General features: G+C 43.0%; 1 protein-coding gene across 5 annotated transcripts in view; it reads left to right on the top strand.

Annotated features, from left to right (window-relative positions):
* LOC139288635 (protein bicaudal D homolog 2) overlaps positions 1–4,434 on the top strand; it is a 39,874-nt gene extending 35,440 nt beyond the window's left edge. For 3 of the 5 annotated variants that reach the window (XM_070909983.1, XM_070909980.1, XM_070909981.1), the window contains 2 exons: positions 2,285–2,486; positions 4,107–4,434. In XM_070909983.1, coding sequence (XP_070766084.1) covers positions 2,285–2,486; positions 4,107–4,154 — 250 coding nt within the window. In that variant the 3' untranslated portion in view covers positions 4,155–4,434. Of the gene's footprint in view, positions 1–2,284; positions 2,741–4,106 lie in introns of those variants that run through there. The other 2 variants (XM_070909979.1, XM_070909978.1) reach the window with 1 other exon arrangement.
* The last annotated feature ends 13,397 nt before the right edge of the window (positions 4,435–17,831 follow it).

Raw genomic sequence — 17,831 nt, 5'->3', positions numbered from 1 at the left:
AATCAAAGCAAAATGCAGATAAAGTGCATGTTTGACAATTATGTGAATATGATGAATGTTCATCCTCAAAGGGCCAGCAGCCGCCTCCCGGCCCCCCTCAGCTATTGTGCCACACACACCCCATCAGCAGGCCAAAAAGGCTCCTATTGTATCCCTCCAGTCTCTGGAATAGACTCCTCTGTGTTTTTTTCCCGGGAAAAACGCACGCCCTCTCACCCCCCATGCAAGAGTGGCTGAACCATCTGAAGGCACACCAGCCCCCTCCTGGGTCGTCCCCCCATCTCATACTGGGTTTAATGAAGCAGCACTGATCCCTATTGTCTGGGTGTGTGTCCCACTGGGAATCAAACTGCATACACAAGAGGGGAGGGTATGGTTTATGTTTGTATGGTGGTTTGACAAGGCCAAAGTTCACATGGTGCACAACCACGTGCAGCACCACACACAGCAAAAACATCTGCGGTTACTGGTATCCTTTTTTTGCTTGCCTTCAAGACTTATTTTTCTTAAAACAAGAAAAGAATTTGCACGTGGGTTTAGGCAATTCAACTTGTTCCTAGTGCAGCTTCAAAATATAAGTGTCCATATCTTGAAACAAGAGTGCAGTGCAGCAGTTCAAGCAGCCACTAATCACTAACCAAACAATAACATTAGATCTCACACGCCTGCTGGGAAAATGGCAGTTATAGCTTGCAGACATTGACATACAACAGATGAATGGTGTGACATAAGAAACATTTCTGCATTCTTGTGTAGTCTATAAGAGTTTGTGAAGCGTCACCACAGGTTGGGGAGTTCCCAAATTAATTAAATACTTTAATACCAGACAGAGAAAAGGGAGTAGGGTGAGGCTACCTAACAGTTGAATTATCTCCAAACCTTTTTTTGTGTGGCATCGTTTGAGGATAAGGCAGTGCATACAAACATAACCAACCCCTCCCTTCAGAGAGGTTTGTAAGTCATTACTCATATTGCCTTGTCAGCAACACAGAAAATAGAGATGACCGAGGAGAGAGAAAGTGACTGATGCAGGTAGACAGCAGCAAGGAAGCGACTGAGGGGGAAAAAGGCTTGAGAGGCTAGATGAGAGCTTGAAGACAGGACGTGATTGAAAGAGAGATGAATGAAAGAGCAAGGTAATGAAAAGGGGGAAAAGGTTTGTCGAGGGAGAAAAGCATGAAAATGAAGGGGGAGCACAACGACAGCAGATGGAGAGTTGAGATATGAACCCCCCACCTCAAAATCCCTTTAGGTGACCTAGTTTTTATACCTGTCCAGCCTGTCCAACACACACACACACACACACACAAGGGCACAGGGAGACAGGTGATAATGCCGCAGTGCAGCACCCAGTAATATTGAGCGGCAGGTAGACGTTCATCATATCTTGTGATACAGTCTCCCTCCAACATCAGGTGTGAACAGCCACAGCTTGGAGCAATGAACTGTATTCCTCAGCCTGTTCCTCAGGTGACGCAGAAAGGATCCTCTGAGTGACCCATAGGTTAATGCTTTCATCCTTTGTGTATGTGATCTATTCTTAACTTCCACTGCACATACACTCCTCATATTATGTGGAGAAGCTGTAAGCCACGCTTGGATGTCTCACCTGTTCATGAATGGTAATCGTAAGCTGTAGCAGCAGCCATGTAAACCCCCAAAAACACGTCTGCATATCATTGAAAGAGTTTTAAAGGTACAGAATGAATCATGTGTTAAAGTTGCTCTTAAAAAGCAAATTTTGCAGGAAGGGCAGGATAAAGTTTACTATGTGGCAGTATTCACTAAATACATGCATTACCAAGTGACGGCAGCTGTGGACAGATAATGGTCGCTGTATCTTGTAAAATATCTGCTCAAATGACTTAAAAAGAAATGGCTGATGAAAGCTCTGCTGGTCTCATCAGGTCCGTACTGTGTGGATCAATGGCTCCGCCTGGTGGTGGCAAAATAAACAACACTGTGTAAACAGGGAAAAGGTCATGATGAAAGTGCTTTAATTTTAGTTTTTCGTCTGTATCTCAAACATGCAACTCAGGTCTGCATATCATGCATGCAGTCTTGCAATAGTTTTAATGCAAACATAACAAACAGCCAACCAATTCTTTGCACCATTGAGGCAAAGGTTGTTTGGTATTACTGGAACTGCTAGTGCCCCCTTGTGGTTTGACACAGGAAAGTACTGATGGTGTAAAACATCTTGCTGATATTCTTCACTTCCAGTTTGAAATGAACAAATACATGCCTGATTTTACAGTTTTCTCTTTTTCTGTCTCCCTTGCAGTTGTGACGAGTATGTCACTCAGCTGGATGAGATGCAGAGGCAGCTGGCTGCAGCAGAGGATGAGAAGAAGACCCTCAACTCCCTGCTGCGGATGGCTATCCAGCAGAAACTGGCCCTGACTCAGCGTCTGGAAGACCTGGAGTTCGACCACGAGCAGACCCGCCGGGGAGGCAACTCGGGCCGGACTAGGACCCGCAGCAAGGCCACCACCGCCACCTCCAACAACCCCCACGTAAGTCAGAGTCTCACCTGCTCTGGCTCCGGCCGCCCAGAGCCCAACAATGCTATGCCCAATGGCATTCTGGGAGGCCCCGTGGTGTTTTGCAGCGAGAAGTACAAGATCTACTGCGACTGAGGCGGCTGAGAAGTGCGCAACGGACTGCTGTGTACAGAGGGGAGGGGTCCTACGGGCCAAACCCTCCCTGCCTTAGTGTTAAAGAGCCCCACTTGCTCGCTTAGCTCCCTGGCCAGCCTGCGCTCCTCTAGGGACTGCTGTGTGACTAACCGGCTGCTCGTGTGTGCTAGTGTAAACGCTTAGGGGAATGCAGATGTATGTACAGTGTGCACTAGACGTTTGGACTGTAGTAGACATATATGGCATGTGGATTATAGGGCCCCGGTTATATTGGGGGTTTTGTGGATATTATGGAGTGTCTATTCTTTCCTCTGTCATGGTGCTGTACATATAATGTAAAAGGTGGCAGCTTTCGTGCTTGTTTGTTCTGGCCCCCTGAGTGTATTGCCTGGTAACAGTAACACATTGTGGGGGTGGAGACTTGTGAAGAGGATGTCAATCTGACAGTCTTGTGACTGAATATGACATCCTCTGCTCTTCGGCTCGTCTGGCGGCATTGGTGCTCCTTTAAGAAAAGCCCCCTTCTCTCCCTTGCCTCTCCGTCCTGGTCCCCCCAGGACTGACCTGTGTCCAGCAGCCCACTGTCTAATCAGGTCACTCTTTGAGAAAAAGGAGCTAAAATATGCAATCTCCCTCTGCTTTCTTGCTAGGGGAGCACAGTGTGATAATACACAGAAATTCAAAAACTCATAAGTGGGTTGGCTGCTGGTTTTATGATGGAATTGTTCGGGCAGAAAAGGAGCACCTGTGACCACAGGTGTTTATTTCAGGATCAGTTTAAAGCTGTGATGCTAGCACACCAACACAATAGGGTCAGTAGAATCGCATGGCTTTGCAGCTAAAAACGCTTTTTAACTGTTTTTCCGTTGTCAGGGCTCTACATTGTAAAAAGAGGAGTTATTTGGTGTCTGGTGAAAGACAGGAGGGCTATTCCATGTGACCCATCATGTTGCGATGGATTCTTTCAGAGCCATATTATAAGAGAGAAAGAACGTTTGACAAATCGATCTCCACACCCAAATTAAGTGCACTTCAGCATAGGTGCCTCAGGTTCCTACTTCTGTTAAAATGGATATAATGATTACTGTGAACAGAGATACAATATAGTTTTGACGATTTTTTAAATATGGAGCAAATCCTAGAAGAGCACAAATCAAAAAGGCACCCACATGTGGATAATAAGTCTGCAAACAAAAGCAACCGACCACTCGGCAAAAAGTGCCTGTCGACCCAAACACTTGATATATTTATCTATCTGTTGATGTAAAGCCCTGTCCTTGTGTCTCAACTTGAGATATCACCGTTCTTTCCCTTCTCTCCCCCATCCTCTGTCTCCCTGCTCTGTTTTTGGGAGATGGCTCAGAGCTCTCAAATGACTTCTGTGTGGTTATGTGGTTAAAACCCTTTCCTCATGTCTCTAATCTGTGTCTTGTCGCTTGGTCGCCAATGACGACCTCTCTCTTTTAGATTGTCAGCAGCTTGCTCCCAATGCATCACCACTCACCCTTTAACTAGAATGAGGACATTGTGGGGGGAAATTGCCCTCTGAATATTCTTGTCAGGTAACGTCCTCACGTACGCTGTGTTCCCGATATTTGCCTGTGTGTATATGAGCGTTCAAGTGAATGGGCCCCCATGTTTATATTATTTTTAATCTTTTGCAAATGGAAGGTCCCTCCTTTCTTTTTTTTTTTTCTTTTTTTTGGTGTGTGAAGTCAAAGCGATAGTACTGTTTTAGTATCCACAATAGCTTTAACCCCTTGCAAGCTAGCATTACGCAAATAGGAAAAAAATATAAGTGGGGCTTGTGTTTATTAAATCCATGTACTGCTTGTGGATCATAGACACATTAGCTTTATGATGCTAAAAGCAGGGTTGATATGAGGAGATCCTGCAAGATTTATCAAATGATGCGTTTTCTACTACCAATAAGCTATATATTAAACTCTATATTCTTAATATGATCATGTTCAGGTTATAATCTTGCAGGATCCTACAACAGTATTCCTTCCTCTCAAATGTAAAGAGAGGGAGCTTAATTATTCCTCTGAAAATGGAACAATGTCAGCGGTCAACCCTGCTTGAGTGTGCATCCATAAGCCACAGTGCACCGCATGGAGACAAGGCTATCGTACACATTAGGGAAAAAGAAAAAAAAAGCGACCTCCTTTGAGGTCAGTCACTCTTTAAGTTTGAGATTCACTTAACCTACAAGTGTGATATATTCTGTTTCTATCAGTTTGCGCTGACTGAAAAAACATTTGGGGAGTAGAGGGAGGGAGAACTACTCATGTTGTAAACCAGCTCCTGAGAGAGGAGATAAGAAAGCCAGACATGCTGGTGAAGAAATCCAGATGTCTGGCTGAGAGCTGACTCTGATACGGTGGAGAAATGAGTCCGGGGGTTTCCTGAGGGAGAAACTCTTTTTGGAGGAAAAAGAAAAAACTGAAGACTGGTTGCTCAATCAACCAGAGGACATTGATTCAAATTAGTCGAGCATCTAACCTTCCCTAGACTCTGTGGAATCACCGCAGCAGTAGATAGATACCCAGGATGTGATTGTGGCTAGAACCCCCTCTCCGTAGATAGATGAATTCGCTCCATCTAGTTTGAAATCAATGTCTGGCTTATCTGGTGTCATAACAGCATGCCACCTAAAAAGCTCCTCCTACCTCTGCTTGCAGGCTCCTCCCACTTCACCTTTAAGTTTTACTCCACATGATGCATCTATTATCTGATTTATAGTAAGCCTGCATGTCAAAAACACAACCCATTTTTCATTAACTTGCATGGCATATGAGAAACACCCCTCTCCTTTGACCTGGGTGGTGGGATATGGCTTCAACTCTGTTCATGGTACTCATGAGTCATTGGCTTCCTAACCAGCACCCGCTGGATAATTTGTGGTGAATGTGCTTTCACAGCAGCTCCTCAGAAACATATTGATGACGTCAATATGACAGAAAAGCTCCCGACATTACACCGGCTGCCTCAGCGCTCCTAACATGGCTTCTGTTGCTTGGACTAACTACAGCCGCCGTCTGCTTTGTCTGTGTGGACTCAGCTAAACCGTCGCTCTAAATTGACAATTAATGCTAATGCTGATCATTTGTTTGTTTCTTCATTTTGCAGTAATTACAGTAGTTCTGCACGGATGACGAGGTACCAACACAAGGTCCATTCTCACTGCTGATTGAGTTCGCCGAAAAGAGTTAGCACTAATAGGCTATTTGGACTTGAAGACAAAAAAAACCCCAAAATGATAACACTGATTTCCAGTCAAATCCAGTCCTACTTCCTTCTTATTTCTCTGAAAATGTGATGTCTATCGGGATGACACTTGGTCTCATTTTTTGCGTGCCGCTGCAGGAAGCCAATTTCTCACAGGTCCAATGAACTGATTGAAATCCCGACCACAGTTGGTGATTGACTAATCGAACCCTCCAATGATAAGCCAGGGGACCGGGGGTTGTTTCTCAATGTAAATCAACAAGCTGTTTTGTCTGGGTTCATCTTTTTTTTCTTTTTGTTTTAGTTTATTGTTTTTTTAATCTGTGCACTTTCATTATATAGGATTATAACAGACTATTATTAACCTATAGGAAAGCGTGGTAGTACTATGGTTTGTGAGTAATTCAGTATAAGTAATAAAACTATAGGATTATATGTCCTCCTGAATCATCTGAACTTAAACAACTATTTACTCTAGTAAAGGCTCCACAAACCACAGACCTACCATTATGACTTCATCCTCAAGATTTTATCCATCAAAATAATCATTCTTAAATTGTTTTGTTACATCATACGTTATGCTGTTGGTTTTCTTCTGTGTTTGTTCTACTGCCATGTTCTATACAAAAAAATCCAGGGTGATCAAATTCTGGGGTTTTTTCATGTATTTATTATTCCTAGGAATAGTTCAAAATAACGCAATGAAACTTGACAACGCTCTGACTCAAATAGGTAAGTTGTGTTTTGGGAAAAATTTGAGTGATATGATATGCTTTTCCTAGCTTCTTACCGAGGGCGTTCCACTGAAACGGGATCACTGACTTTCAGAATTCTCTGCAAGTGCGACGATTAAATTCCAAATTGGAATTGTTTCATTCTCTCTTTGTTTATCGTGCCAAATCTTGGTACACCGTTTAGGTTGAAAAGAATCAAGACTCGGAAATAAGACAAGCCGTCACTGAGGAAGACGTAGTGCGGGCCATGGCTCTCCGTTGGAGCGCCGGGGTTTTGTTTTTTGGTTCGTTTAGTTCTTCGTTTCTGACCAGTAGTGCCTTTCATTGTTTCAAGGGAGAATCTTAGACTAGTATTTTGTGTTTTTCTTTTTTTTATAGGTGAGGACTTTGGGTTCAAAACTGTGAGCAGCAATAAGTGCGAAAGGGAATTTTGCCCTGTCTGCATGAGTGAGATGATAGTTTTAAAATTAGCTCAATAAAACTGAAATTGTATTGAATTCTGCAGGTCAGTGATCCGTTCAATAAATTCAGGGGTATTAAGAAAAGGTTGTTTTTTTTATCAAACTTTGGGAACCAAAAGAAATCCCTTTGGCCTCCTGTTAATGAACAAAATGCTCCAAGCATCTGTAATGTGTTGGGGTAGATCGGTGTACTATTGGAAACATCTACGTATCTCTAGCATTGTTTGGTGAAGGTAATGTGATATCAATAGTATTGTTGAAAAAATGTGCAGAGAGCGCATTTTATCTTTCTTTTTGTCCAATTTGAGTTTTGTTTGTTGTTGTTTTTTTATTCTTTTTTTTGTTTTGTTTTTTACATCATCTTTGAGCATTATGTTTTCAGGAAACAGAAAACAAAATAAGCATCAACAAGCTTGAATAGTGCCATTATAGCCAATGCTTGTTTGTTGAGGCGTTAAAAGTTACCAATATGGATGAGAAGCTAAAAAAATAAAAGTGCAATTCAGATACTGTTATACATTAAAAAAAGAAAAAGTTTTCTGTTTGCTGGAAGCGATAGCATTGTGATAATAAAATTAGCTGTGCAAACTTTATATTGTCATATTGTGTTTCAGTATTGATCCATAATGAGAGTTTGATATCTTTATATGAAATAACGACTTCACCTGTATGTTGGTATTTATTTGAATTGTCATGCAGTACTGTATTCTTATCAATAATGTGCATTATGATTAGTGGCATATTGATTACAGCTAAATGTCATATGCATGTTTCTCAGTCATGGGACCTTTACACAGAATTGAAAACAAACATGTAAACTTTTGTCAGGGTGTTTTAAAAATGTGGAGAAAAAAAAACGAAAAGACGAGTTAAGTCTGATGTATTACTGCTGAACTAATCCCATGAAAGTGTTTTGTTTGTTTTCCAGTAGAGAGGTGGTATGTCTGTGTAAAGGTAGTCATACTGGCTAAAATCAATAAATGTGACTTAAGTTCCAAGGCGTTTGAGAGTTGTTATTTATAGCTCCTCCACAGCAGCAGCAGATAAAGGGTTAACCAGGGAAGTATATGGTGTCTCCTCAGAGTGTTCCCAGCTGGAAGCCAGGAGCAGGGGAACTTCCCAGCTGTCTGAGCGGCTCCAGGACGTGATCACATTTCACATAATGCACAAAAACACTTCCACCATCTACCCCCCCCTCCAACCCTTCTCTCTCTATCTCTCCCTGTCTTTTCTCTGCTGTCTCGCTTAAACCTCGCTCCTCCCTCTCCCTCCTCAGCCATTCTCCATTTCCCATTTCTTATTCCCTTCCTCCCCTCTCCCTGCCTTCTGAAGATACGCCCACACGCTGATCGAAGCCAGTTTCTTTTGACCTTTGGTGCACCCAGCACTTCCTGTCCAGGCTCTGGAGGCCGGCACGCTGCCCAATTAACGCTACAGTGAGGTTTTTTCTAAAATGGAGGAGAAAAGCTGTTGGGCTCTTTCAAAAACAACCCATGCTTGTATTCAAAAGAGACACATGTAAGTGTACTTAGTACTGTTTGCTCAAAAAGCCCAAAAGTGATTTAGAATGATACACATGAGGCCAAATAAATTATTTCAACTTTTAAAGTCCATGTCTGGACTTCTGCGAGTATCATGGAATGTGTAAGTGCAAGTTCTGTTAAACTTGTGGATTACTCTAAATGAACAAAACGAGGAGAAGCAAATGGTTAGTCTTCAAAAGCAAAGGATGAAAAGATTATTAGAATGTACTCGGGTACAGATACTGTTGCATGATTTAAATCAGTGGTTCCCAACCTTTTTTGTCCGATGTACCGCACTACAGGTGAGATCAAGCTTCCTTCAACAACACCAGTCGCTATGTTCCATGCTATGTTATGTCATTTAACAGTTAATTATATACAGGTGGATGTTTTTCCATTTTTTCCATTTTTACATCAAGACATTGTGATCCTAGAGTTGTCAATGTTACGTTTTGCGACCTAATTTTAATTCCCTGCTATCTTGCTAACTAGTTTTCACACACTCTCAATCGTGACATGTGATGTTCAGGTGTTACAACTGTCTCAGGTTGGTTAGGTGTCTCCTGTGCTGTCGGCTTATTGTAGCTGGTAGTTTATTGGTTGTTGTGACAAATTATATACCAAAGATCAGCCTCTCAAATCCTTTATGTGTGTTTATTATTCCTCCCACACAAATATCTGGATACTTTATTGCCAATTGATAATTTCTATTTTATCAAATTAGCTGAGCTACTCCACAGTTTTCCCACAACTGGCAACTGCAGAGGTACACATACTCCTGGTTGGGAATTACTGATTTAAATATTACTCCAAAAAAGTGAGCTACAAACGCTACAAACAAAGCAACAAACGTTGCTCTTATGAAGACTACTCAAACACAGTTGCATACCAGTTCAAACAAAGACAAAAAGTGGCAATCACCTTTAATTGGTTGGGGGGGCATACAAATGACTACAAAGGTCCGAATTGAAGCAAGGGAGGCCGAGAGATCCTAACTTAGTCCCTAGTATGGATCAAGCCTTCATGAGAAGACATGAGCAGCAGACTAGTACTGCTCATTAAGAATAAACTGAACCTCGTGTAAAATCAGTGCCCCATTAAGTGAATGCACAATTACTGATTTCAGAATGTGCTCACAAACATACATAAAATAGCGAAAACTCTCTTTCTTTCTTTCTTTTCATACAATACAGCTACAGTCTTAACAGCTCCTCTCAGTCCTCTCAGAATTAGAATAACCTGGAGTCAATTACATCAATTACCGTGACACCCACGCACCACTGTGATTTAATACAGTGAACCCAGTTGCTGCCATTTACCATATGCCTCGCTGATTGGATTTGAATGGCAGAGTATTAATGAGAGCCAGAGGGAAGAGGTCATTTCACTGACATCACTGTAGCAACAGTGGAGCCTTTGTTGGTGCCAGTCTCCTCTTATAACCTCCCCACCCAGGGCTCTACTGGCAGAGGAAATATGGGTCAGTGGGATTCATTCCATGGCATCAGTCCTGCTCTATTAATATGCAGGTGCAGCGATTATACTCTGTATGGAGGACGATTCATGCAGCAGAGCAGCTGTTTCATATCTCAGCTGATGCACTATTACGTTACACCACTTGGGGTCCCTATAATACAGTTATTGACATCCTCATGAGCTGCCTGAATCCTTTAAAGTTACATTAAGGTCTGGCTCTGGCCTAATAACAGGGACAGAGTGTGCGTTGGCACTTACAAAGAGTCTGCTTTATGTGTATCAGCCAGCGCTGTCATGTGATGAATCCTTGTGGAGCCTAAAGGGACAGGGATTCAGGGGAGAGCCTTGATCAGCTGTTCTGGAGAAGCAGAACACCACACGTGCCTCACATGGATTGCATCAAACACACACAGATATACTATCTACACCGGAGCAGAAATTATACCACTGAGGATTTTAACAAATTTATGACGTGTGGAGTGTGAGCTCAGCCTCATGATGCATTGAAACATTCCTTAGTCCTGACACTGGACGCAGGGTGTGAGTGTCCTCCCATCTGTGACTCATGTATTATCTCCACAAAACTGTTGGTGTGGTCCCAAAATGCCAGGTTACCGCAGTATCGCCTGTGACAAATAACAGATGAAGTGTTGATTCAGTCAGTATGGGTCTTTAATTTGCACCTGAAAGAGAAGGAACGAATAAAGACTGGCACCCCAGTCTAGAGTGTGATTAGTCATCTGATTGGGGCATTTACACCGTGAGGGTTTCAGATAAGTGTAAAAAGCACTACATAGCTCATCTCACACTTTTCTGTGTCGACTTTCGCACCTATCCTCCAGCGTGGCTGCTCATCTGCCACTCTCCTAATTGTCTTTTTTCTCACTGTGTCCTCACCTTCTCCCCATCTCTGTTTAATCCCCTTCCTCTCTCTCTCTCTTCCTCCTTCCCCCTTCTCTCTGTGAATGCTGTTGTTTCTCTGTGCTCTGTGGTTATGAGTGGAGGAGCCCCAGGGAAGCGGAGGAGAGGATGTATCCCAGGGGGCTGTTTGGTGTTCTGCTTTCTGTGGACCAGCATGCCCCAGACGGGCTGACAGGCAGCTCCATGCACTCGGAGGCACTAACAGGAGCACTGGGCCCCTGGTCTATTTAAAACACGAGTTCAGTCATCCACAAAACGCTTGGCCTTTCAGACTCTGCACTGACATGTTCAGAATTATTCTCTAAACCAAAGAAGAAAACGGTTAAAACAAAAAGGGACATATTTCACAAATGATGTGCCTAGTGTGCAGTCAGTGAGCTGGTATAACTGTGGGAAGAGGTGATATATAGATACAGCTGATTAGAGAGGCGCACAGGGTTAATGAAGTGGCCTATTGCCTGGCCAGCAGCCAGACAGGGAGCCATTATCATTAGAGACCCTGCTGTTGTCTGTGTTGATCTGAGGCAGATGAAACACGTGCAGCAACAGCGGCAGCCACAAAAGGGGTTAATGATGCGTGGCTGAGTAGACACCGGTTTCTAAAAGATGGGGAGGGGGGCTGCACGGAGAGACAGACACAGAGAGGGGTAAGGAGGGCCACACTGTCATGCTCCTGAAGATTGGTTGAAAATAGTCACATCATTGAGGAAATACAATGACATACAGACGAGCATTGGCAGAATAAGTACGCGGATCCTTTACTTGTAAGTAAGTACGAGTAAAAGCACGAACAAAATACTCAATTGCATTCAAAACATTTGTTAAGTAAAAGTACAGAAGTGTTATCAGCACAATGCATTTCAAGTACCAAAAGTAAAAGTACTCATTCTGCAGAAAAGTGGCCCCTGTGATTGATATATTATCATATATGACAATATTAGATTGTTACTGATGCATCAATGTGTGAAGCAGAATTTTACTGTTGTAGCTGGTTGAGGTGGAGCTGATGATTGATTAATGAAGGCTGGAAAGAAAATGTCAATGCATGTTGTGGTGTTTGAGATGAAATATTGGATAATTTGACCTCTTTGGGCCTCAAACTGTTATCATATTTGCAGAAATGCAATCAACTCATAGACAACTGAAAGCTGACAAGGGGCTCCAACTAGACCCTGCATTTTTGTAAGAGAACCTTAACAATACATTGTATTTCATAAGCTTATCATGTGTTTTATAACCTGAAAAGTAACTATAGTTGTCTAATAAATATAGTGGAGTAGAAGTATAAAGTAGCATGAAAAGAAAATACTAAAGAAGTAGTAGCTCAAAACTATAACTGTACTTAAGCACAGTACTTAAAAAGAGTAAATGTACTCAGCTTCTCGCCACCACTGCAGACAATAAAGCTGTAATGCCACACGGCTGACTGGAGGCTCCACACCTGACCTTTTATGGCTGCAGCATGTGAAGAACTGCACTGCTTTCAAAGAGTAATATAACCAAAAGCTATCAGACAATAGAAACTACATTTTATGACCATAAAGACTTCGAGATTCATTTTGTCCTTCTGTCAGTTCCTTATTGCTGTTTACAATCATACACAGAGGGAGCTGCCAGCATCCATTCAGCTGGCTGGAAACTCGAGATAATCAATTAACAGATCAGGAGAAAGCCTGAGCAGTGACATGGAAATGCAGTGCCCAGTTACTGTTCGTGCTCCAGCCTCTCTTTTTTTCCACGTTAATGGGCAGCTGTGGAGTTTTCTAGGCAGAGCTATCTCTTGAAATAGGCCTCATCCTTTTCATGACTTCACGTGACAACCCTGTGCCGATGGGCATGTCATGGCTGAAAATGCAACATCACTGAAAGACAGAAGAACAGTTTGAGTAGAAACGAAATGAGATAGAGGCCTGAGCTGTGCTTCAAAGTCGTGGTTACAGGATAAAACTAACCTGGTTCTTGTTTTTGTTTTTTTTCCAACGCTCATCTTTCATTCTAGCGCTCGCGCTCAATGAATGAGGTTGTCGTGCGCGCGCCTCACACGGGGAGCGCGCGTTTTCTTTTCTTTTTTCCAGCGGCACAGAGGAAAGAGTTTCTGGAGAGGGAGGAGGAAGGACTACATGAAGGACTACAGTGCTCTTATTCTCGCACACAAAATGACCAGAGTAAAATCTCTCGCGTCCGTTAGGAAACCATGAAGTGTCCTTAGTGTGTGTGTGTGTGTGTGTGTGCGTGTGTGTGTGTGTTTATTTTTCGGCGAACAGGAAAAGGGGGCTCCGAAGTGGAGGCGCTCCTCCTGAGCTGAGTCCACCGTACGCTGGAGCCGCTGCTGTTGCCAGTTTCTCCGAGAAAAGGACCGGATTCAGCAGAGAAAGACCGGAGAAGAACTTTGTGCAAGATGCAAGGGGTTTCAGCTACTGGTGAGTGAATCTCTCTCGTAAATGAAGGCGGATATCCCTCCCTGTCTTCTTTAAGAACTCTGTGCGGTTTTTTTTCATAAGTTGTTTCCAAACGGCCACGGCTTGCATTGCGCACAGGATTTGAATTCCGAAATGCTTTTGCCAGCTGTCAACGGGGCAGCTGCAGGCCTGCATCAACCCCCCCTCCCAACAAAAGAAACAACGCAAAGAGTTGTTTTGCTCGTTAGGCTGCTTCTCAGACACTCTGAGAGGAGCAGTAATGGTCTATTGGGACGCTGACACGGCAAGAATAGGAGCAAAGCCGTGCCAAACCCTGAGAGAAGGGCTCTGACCTCACAAATGCCCCAGTCTGACGCAGCGCCCCCCCTCCACACACACACACACACACACACACACACACACTGTTATCTGTAAGTATATGACCGGAAATCAAACAGTAACCACAATGAGAATGTTATTTGAGATAATGGTGTTTAGAAGAGGAGTCATTCATCCTTCTCCCTACTGTGGTGTGTGTGTGTGTGTGTCTGTGTGTGTGTGTGTGTGTGTGTGTGTGTGTGTGTAGCTATAACTGCTACACTGTCCCCGTGTGGAATTTGATTTGAGCGGAGGAGAGAGTGTGTGTGATGCAGAGCTCTTGAGATTAGAGATGTCTGGGAGGATGGTAAGAGGACTGACTGTCTTGGTGTTTGAGGAAGAGTGTGTGTCAGTGTGTGGTTTCCCCTCTGAGGTATTTTTTGATTATGAGACACATCTCTCAATTGCACTTCTGCTCCACCACAACCACAAAGGAGGGGGCAGTTTTTTTGTTTTTCTTTCTTTCTTTCATTATTCGCCGTGTCCTCATCATTGTTCATGTGCTATGTGTTGTATTTTGCATGGTCTTGGGGATGACAGATCTGGGGCATTTGGCCTAATATTTCCTATCAGCCAACCACAATGAGTTACTGTGAGAACCAAACTCCATAGAAAATTCGGCTAAAATCTTAAGATCATTCACAGGGGCCTCGGAATAAAGTGCTATAGCGTGCAGACAAAGAAGGGGGAGGGTAGGCTATAATAGAGAGAGTGATAGAGATGAAGTGCTGATGGGACGATATCAGGCTGCAGCAGAGGTGAGCTATGCAGAGAGAAAAAAGACAGTGTTTGTTGTGAGACTCGGGGGAGGAATCGATCTGCCGTCCTCCTGGCTGACTTTCTTTTTCCGGCAGTCCAGCAGTGTATCGTTTTCTCCCACACACACACACACACACACACTCTCAAGGCCTTGCCTCTTTTTTTTTTTCTTTTTTTTTTGCAGTTCCCTCTTTCTCTCCCACACTGTCCCACATCAATCTCTGCCCCCCCCCCTCCCGCCTGCCTTAAACCTTAAACCCCTCCACAATACACACACACACACACACATGGCTCTAGTGCTCACTGCAACTGCCGTCACATGAAATATATCTAATTTTCTCTCTTTTCTGAAGTTCCCTCAACTCTATTTCTTCCACATGGAAGCCCAAAACCAGCCTGCGCACTCTCTAATGCTTATTTTTGTGTTTTTGATGGGAGGGTCAAAGGGTTGAAGGCTGCTCGCATCAAATCATCGGAGAATCTATTAAAATAAACCACATCACATATAAACTGCGGTGGGATAGATAGCATGCCTCTCAGTTTGAATTCCACCTCAGTCCTCAAGACTTGTTTCCAACTCCATAAACTCTTGACAGTCTTCCCTCTTTGTGTGCTATCCGTCTTAACAGATGCGGAGACAATAGTGGTCCACGTGTGCCAGCTAGAGGCTCCGGCATGGAAGTCCTGGCTGGCTGTTTTGGTTATTTATTATTAACAAAAGCTATTGGGCCTGTCTGTGTTTAACCAAGCCAATGTAAACATCTCCCCTCTGTGTTAGATAAACACAGAGCACGGGAGTTAGGGAGGAGGATGGTGAGAATATTATCTGCCCAGCTCCCCATGTTCCCACTTTTTTTGAGCCCACATGACCTTGTTGTTGCTCTTTACTCGCTTTTATGAACTTGGTTGGCTGCCATAAATCTATGCAAGATTGGCCCTTAGGTCAGTTTAGCTGTTAAGTGACGAGGACTATTATTTAAATAGTTCCCCATCTGAACCCCAGTGGGTTAATCTGGTCCTGCTTGTAGCAACCTTAAAGTGAAAAGTGAGGATTTTTTTGTTATCTATGAAATTTACCCAAAATACAGTACTGTAGTATAAAAATAATGGTGATTTATGATGATAATATGTCTTTCCATATAAGAAGTTAATGTGGTGGTGATGATGGAAGACACATGTTTTCCACTTGCTATACATTCCCTCTTGTATTATTAGTGCTAACTGTTCTGGGTTGTATGTAACCTACCGGTTATTTTCTGACGTTAGCCCAGGGGCTCAGTAATCTAGCGAAGGTGCTGTGTCTCAGCTTTAAACTTTTTTTTTAGAACTATTTCTTTGGCACAGCATGTTGAAGTGTTGTCATCACAGTGAGGTCTCAGTGGTTTGGTAGCATCGCCTGTACAGAGACCAAAACCTGTGCTAACTGAATGCATCTGACAAGCCGACAATACTAAAGCCAGAGACGCTACACAGAAGCACCAGACAGACAGCTAAACTGCCACCTAAAATCACAAATATGTGCCGATTAAACACAAAATACAACTCATTGATTAGTCAGCTTTAGACATGTTGGTAGGTGCATTTTTGAACTTTGGACACAGCCAGGCTAGCTTCAAGTCTTTATGCTCAGCTAGGTTTAGAGTCCTGACACCAGCTCCATACTTAACGCACAGAAATGAGACTGATACTGATTTTCTCATCGTTAAATGTGGAACTACTCCTGCTCCGTCAGCACTGCAAACAGCGGAGTCGCAGTGCTCACTACACAATGGCGTGTGTTTCTAAATGACCTCAAACATGTCTTTGACATTTCTGTTCTGTAATTCCTTCTTCCTTATTGACTGACATATACTCTGATAACGTTATGTATCTGTGATAAGTATTGGTCGAGCTCCAACCTTTGTCACTGAAAGATCAGTCTCACTACTTCACTATCCACTATCACTTAATGTAGCGTTAAGAATGAAACAAACAACCTACTATTGTGCAAATGGGATGATTTGGGTGTTTACATGCTCAAGGTGACCAACAGACCAGTCATCCAACAACTTGGTGTAATCCTGTAAGCACCAATCTCTTAACATCCTCTCCATTTCTCTGCTCCTCCATCTCCCTGTCTCATCCGGTTTATATATATGTGTGTGTGTGTGTGTGTGTGAGAGAGACAGCATGACTCAGTTCCAGGGCCATTCACAAGCTTCAGGCTCGTTCCCGGCCTGCCTGAGTGTCACATTGATTTCCCTAATGGTGGTCATGTGTGGGCCCTGCTGTTGCAAAGGCTTCAGCTAAGATGGCACTGCAGTTTGTGTGTGTGTGTGTGTGTGTGTGTGTGTGTGTGTGTGTGTGTGTGTGTGTGTGTGTGTGTGTAGAAAACGAACCTCTGATGTGATTGACCCCTTTTCCTGCACTGCATATCCCGAAGGAGTCCCATCTTAAAGTCTTTGCCTGAGCTTTTCGAGTAGACCATGAATGTCTGTTATCATGTCAAGTTGTTACAGTGTTTGTGTTAAATGACTACAAGGCTACCTTTGCAGTGGATGCAGTACTTTATTAGGTTTTCTGGCTTAACATCAGACTGGTGTGGCCCAGCAAACACACGTAAGACATGTATACAGTAGGATGAAGACTTTGCACAGGACTGAAAGCAGTAAAACTTTACTGGGTAGGATTAGAAACTGGTTTGTTTTGATTTAGTTTCAACTTCCTATAACTACAGGGAATGTATTGAGGCGTTATATTGACGCTCCCGGTTGAACAGGTTCTTGAGTCATTTGCAGGCACACTGCTTTAAGAGGTGTGCTTTGATTTGTGCCATAGAGTTGTTGTTTACGTCAATATGCAATTATATTGCAATTGTTATTGTCTGCTATTAGTAACTGAGAAAGAATATTGTCACACTGAAAGTACTTTCCACCACACCTAACTGTTCGCTTTCATCGGAAATAGCCTGTAAGACAGTTACTTTTACCCGTTTTGACTTGTGACCCCGAAATGTGAAGTCTGCGTCTGAACCCTGATAATAGGCAAGTCTGGACTGTAGTGAGGACATGAGTTCAACCAAAGAGTGATTTTCTTTTCCTTCTCTGATTGTTTCATTTTAAAGATTTTAAAGGCATGAAGAGGTGAAAGTAAATTTGGCTTGAATTATCTTGCGGACCATTGTTTTGGGTGTCCTGACCCCCAGGCTGGGAACCACTGCACAAAGATGATATGGGTTTTTTTGTTTGTTTATTTCCACAACACAAGACTCAAAATAATAATGAATGACCACAGTTAGTAGAAAAATATTCTGTATTAAAATTGTAGCCAT

This window comes from Enoplosus armatus, chromosome 8, assembly GCF_043641665.1.
Source record: "Enoplosus armatus isolate fEnoArm2 chromosome 8, fEnoArm2.hap1, whole genome shotgun sequence".
In the NCBI taxonomy this organism is placed as follows: Eukaryota; Metazoa; Chordata; class Actinopteri; order Centrarchiformes; family Enoplosidae; genus Enoplosus; species Enoplosus armatus.
The sequence above is the reverse complement of the archived record's forward strand: the minus strand, read 5'-3'. Positions and strand labels throughout refer to the sequence as shown.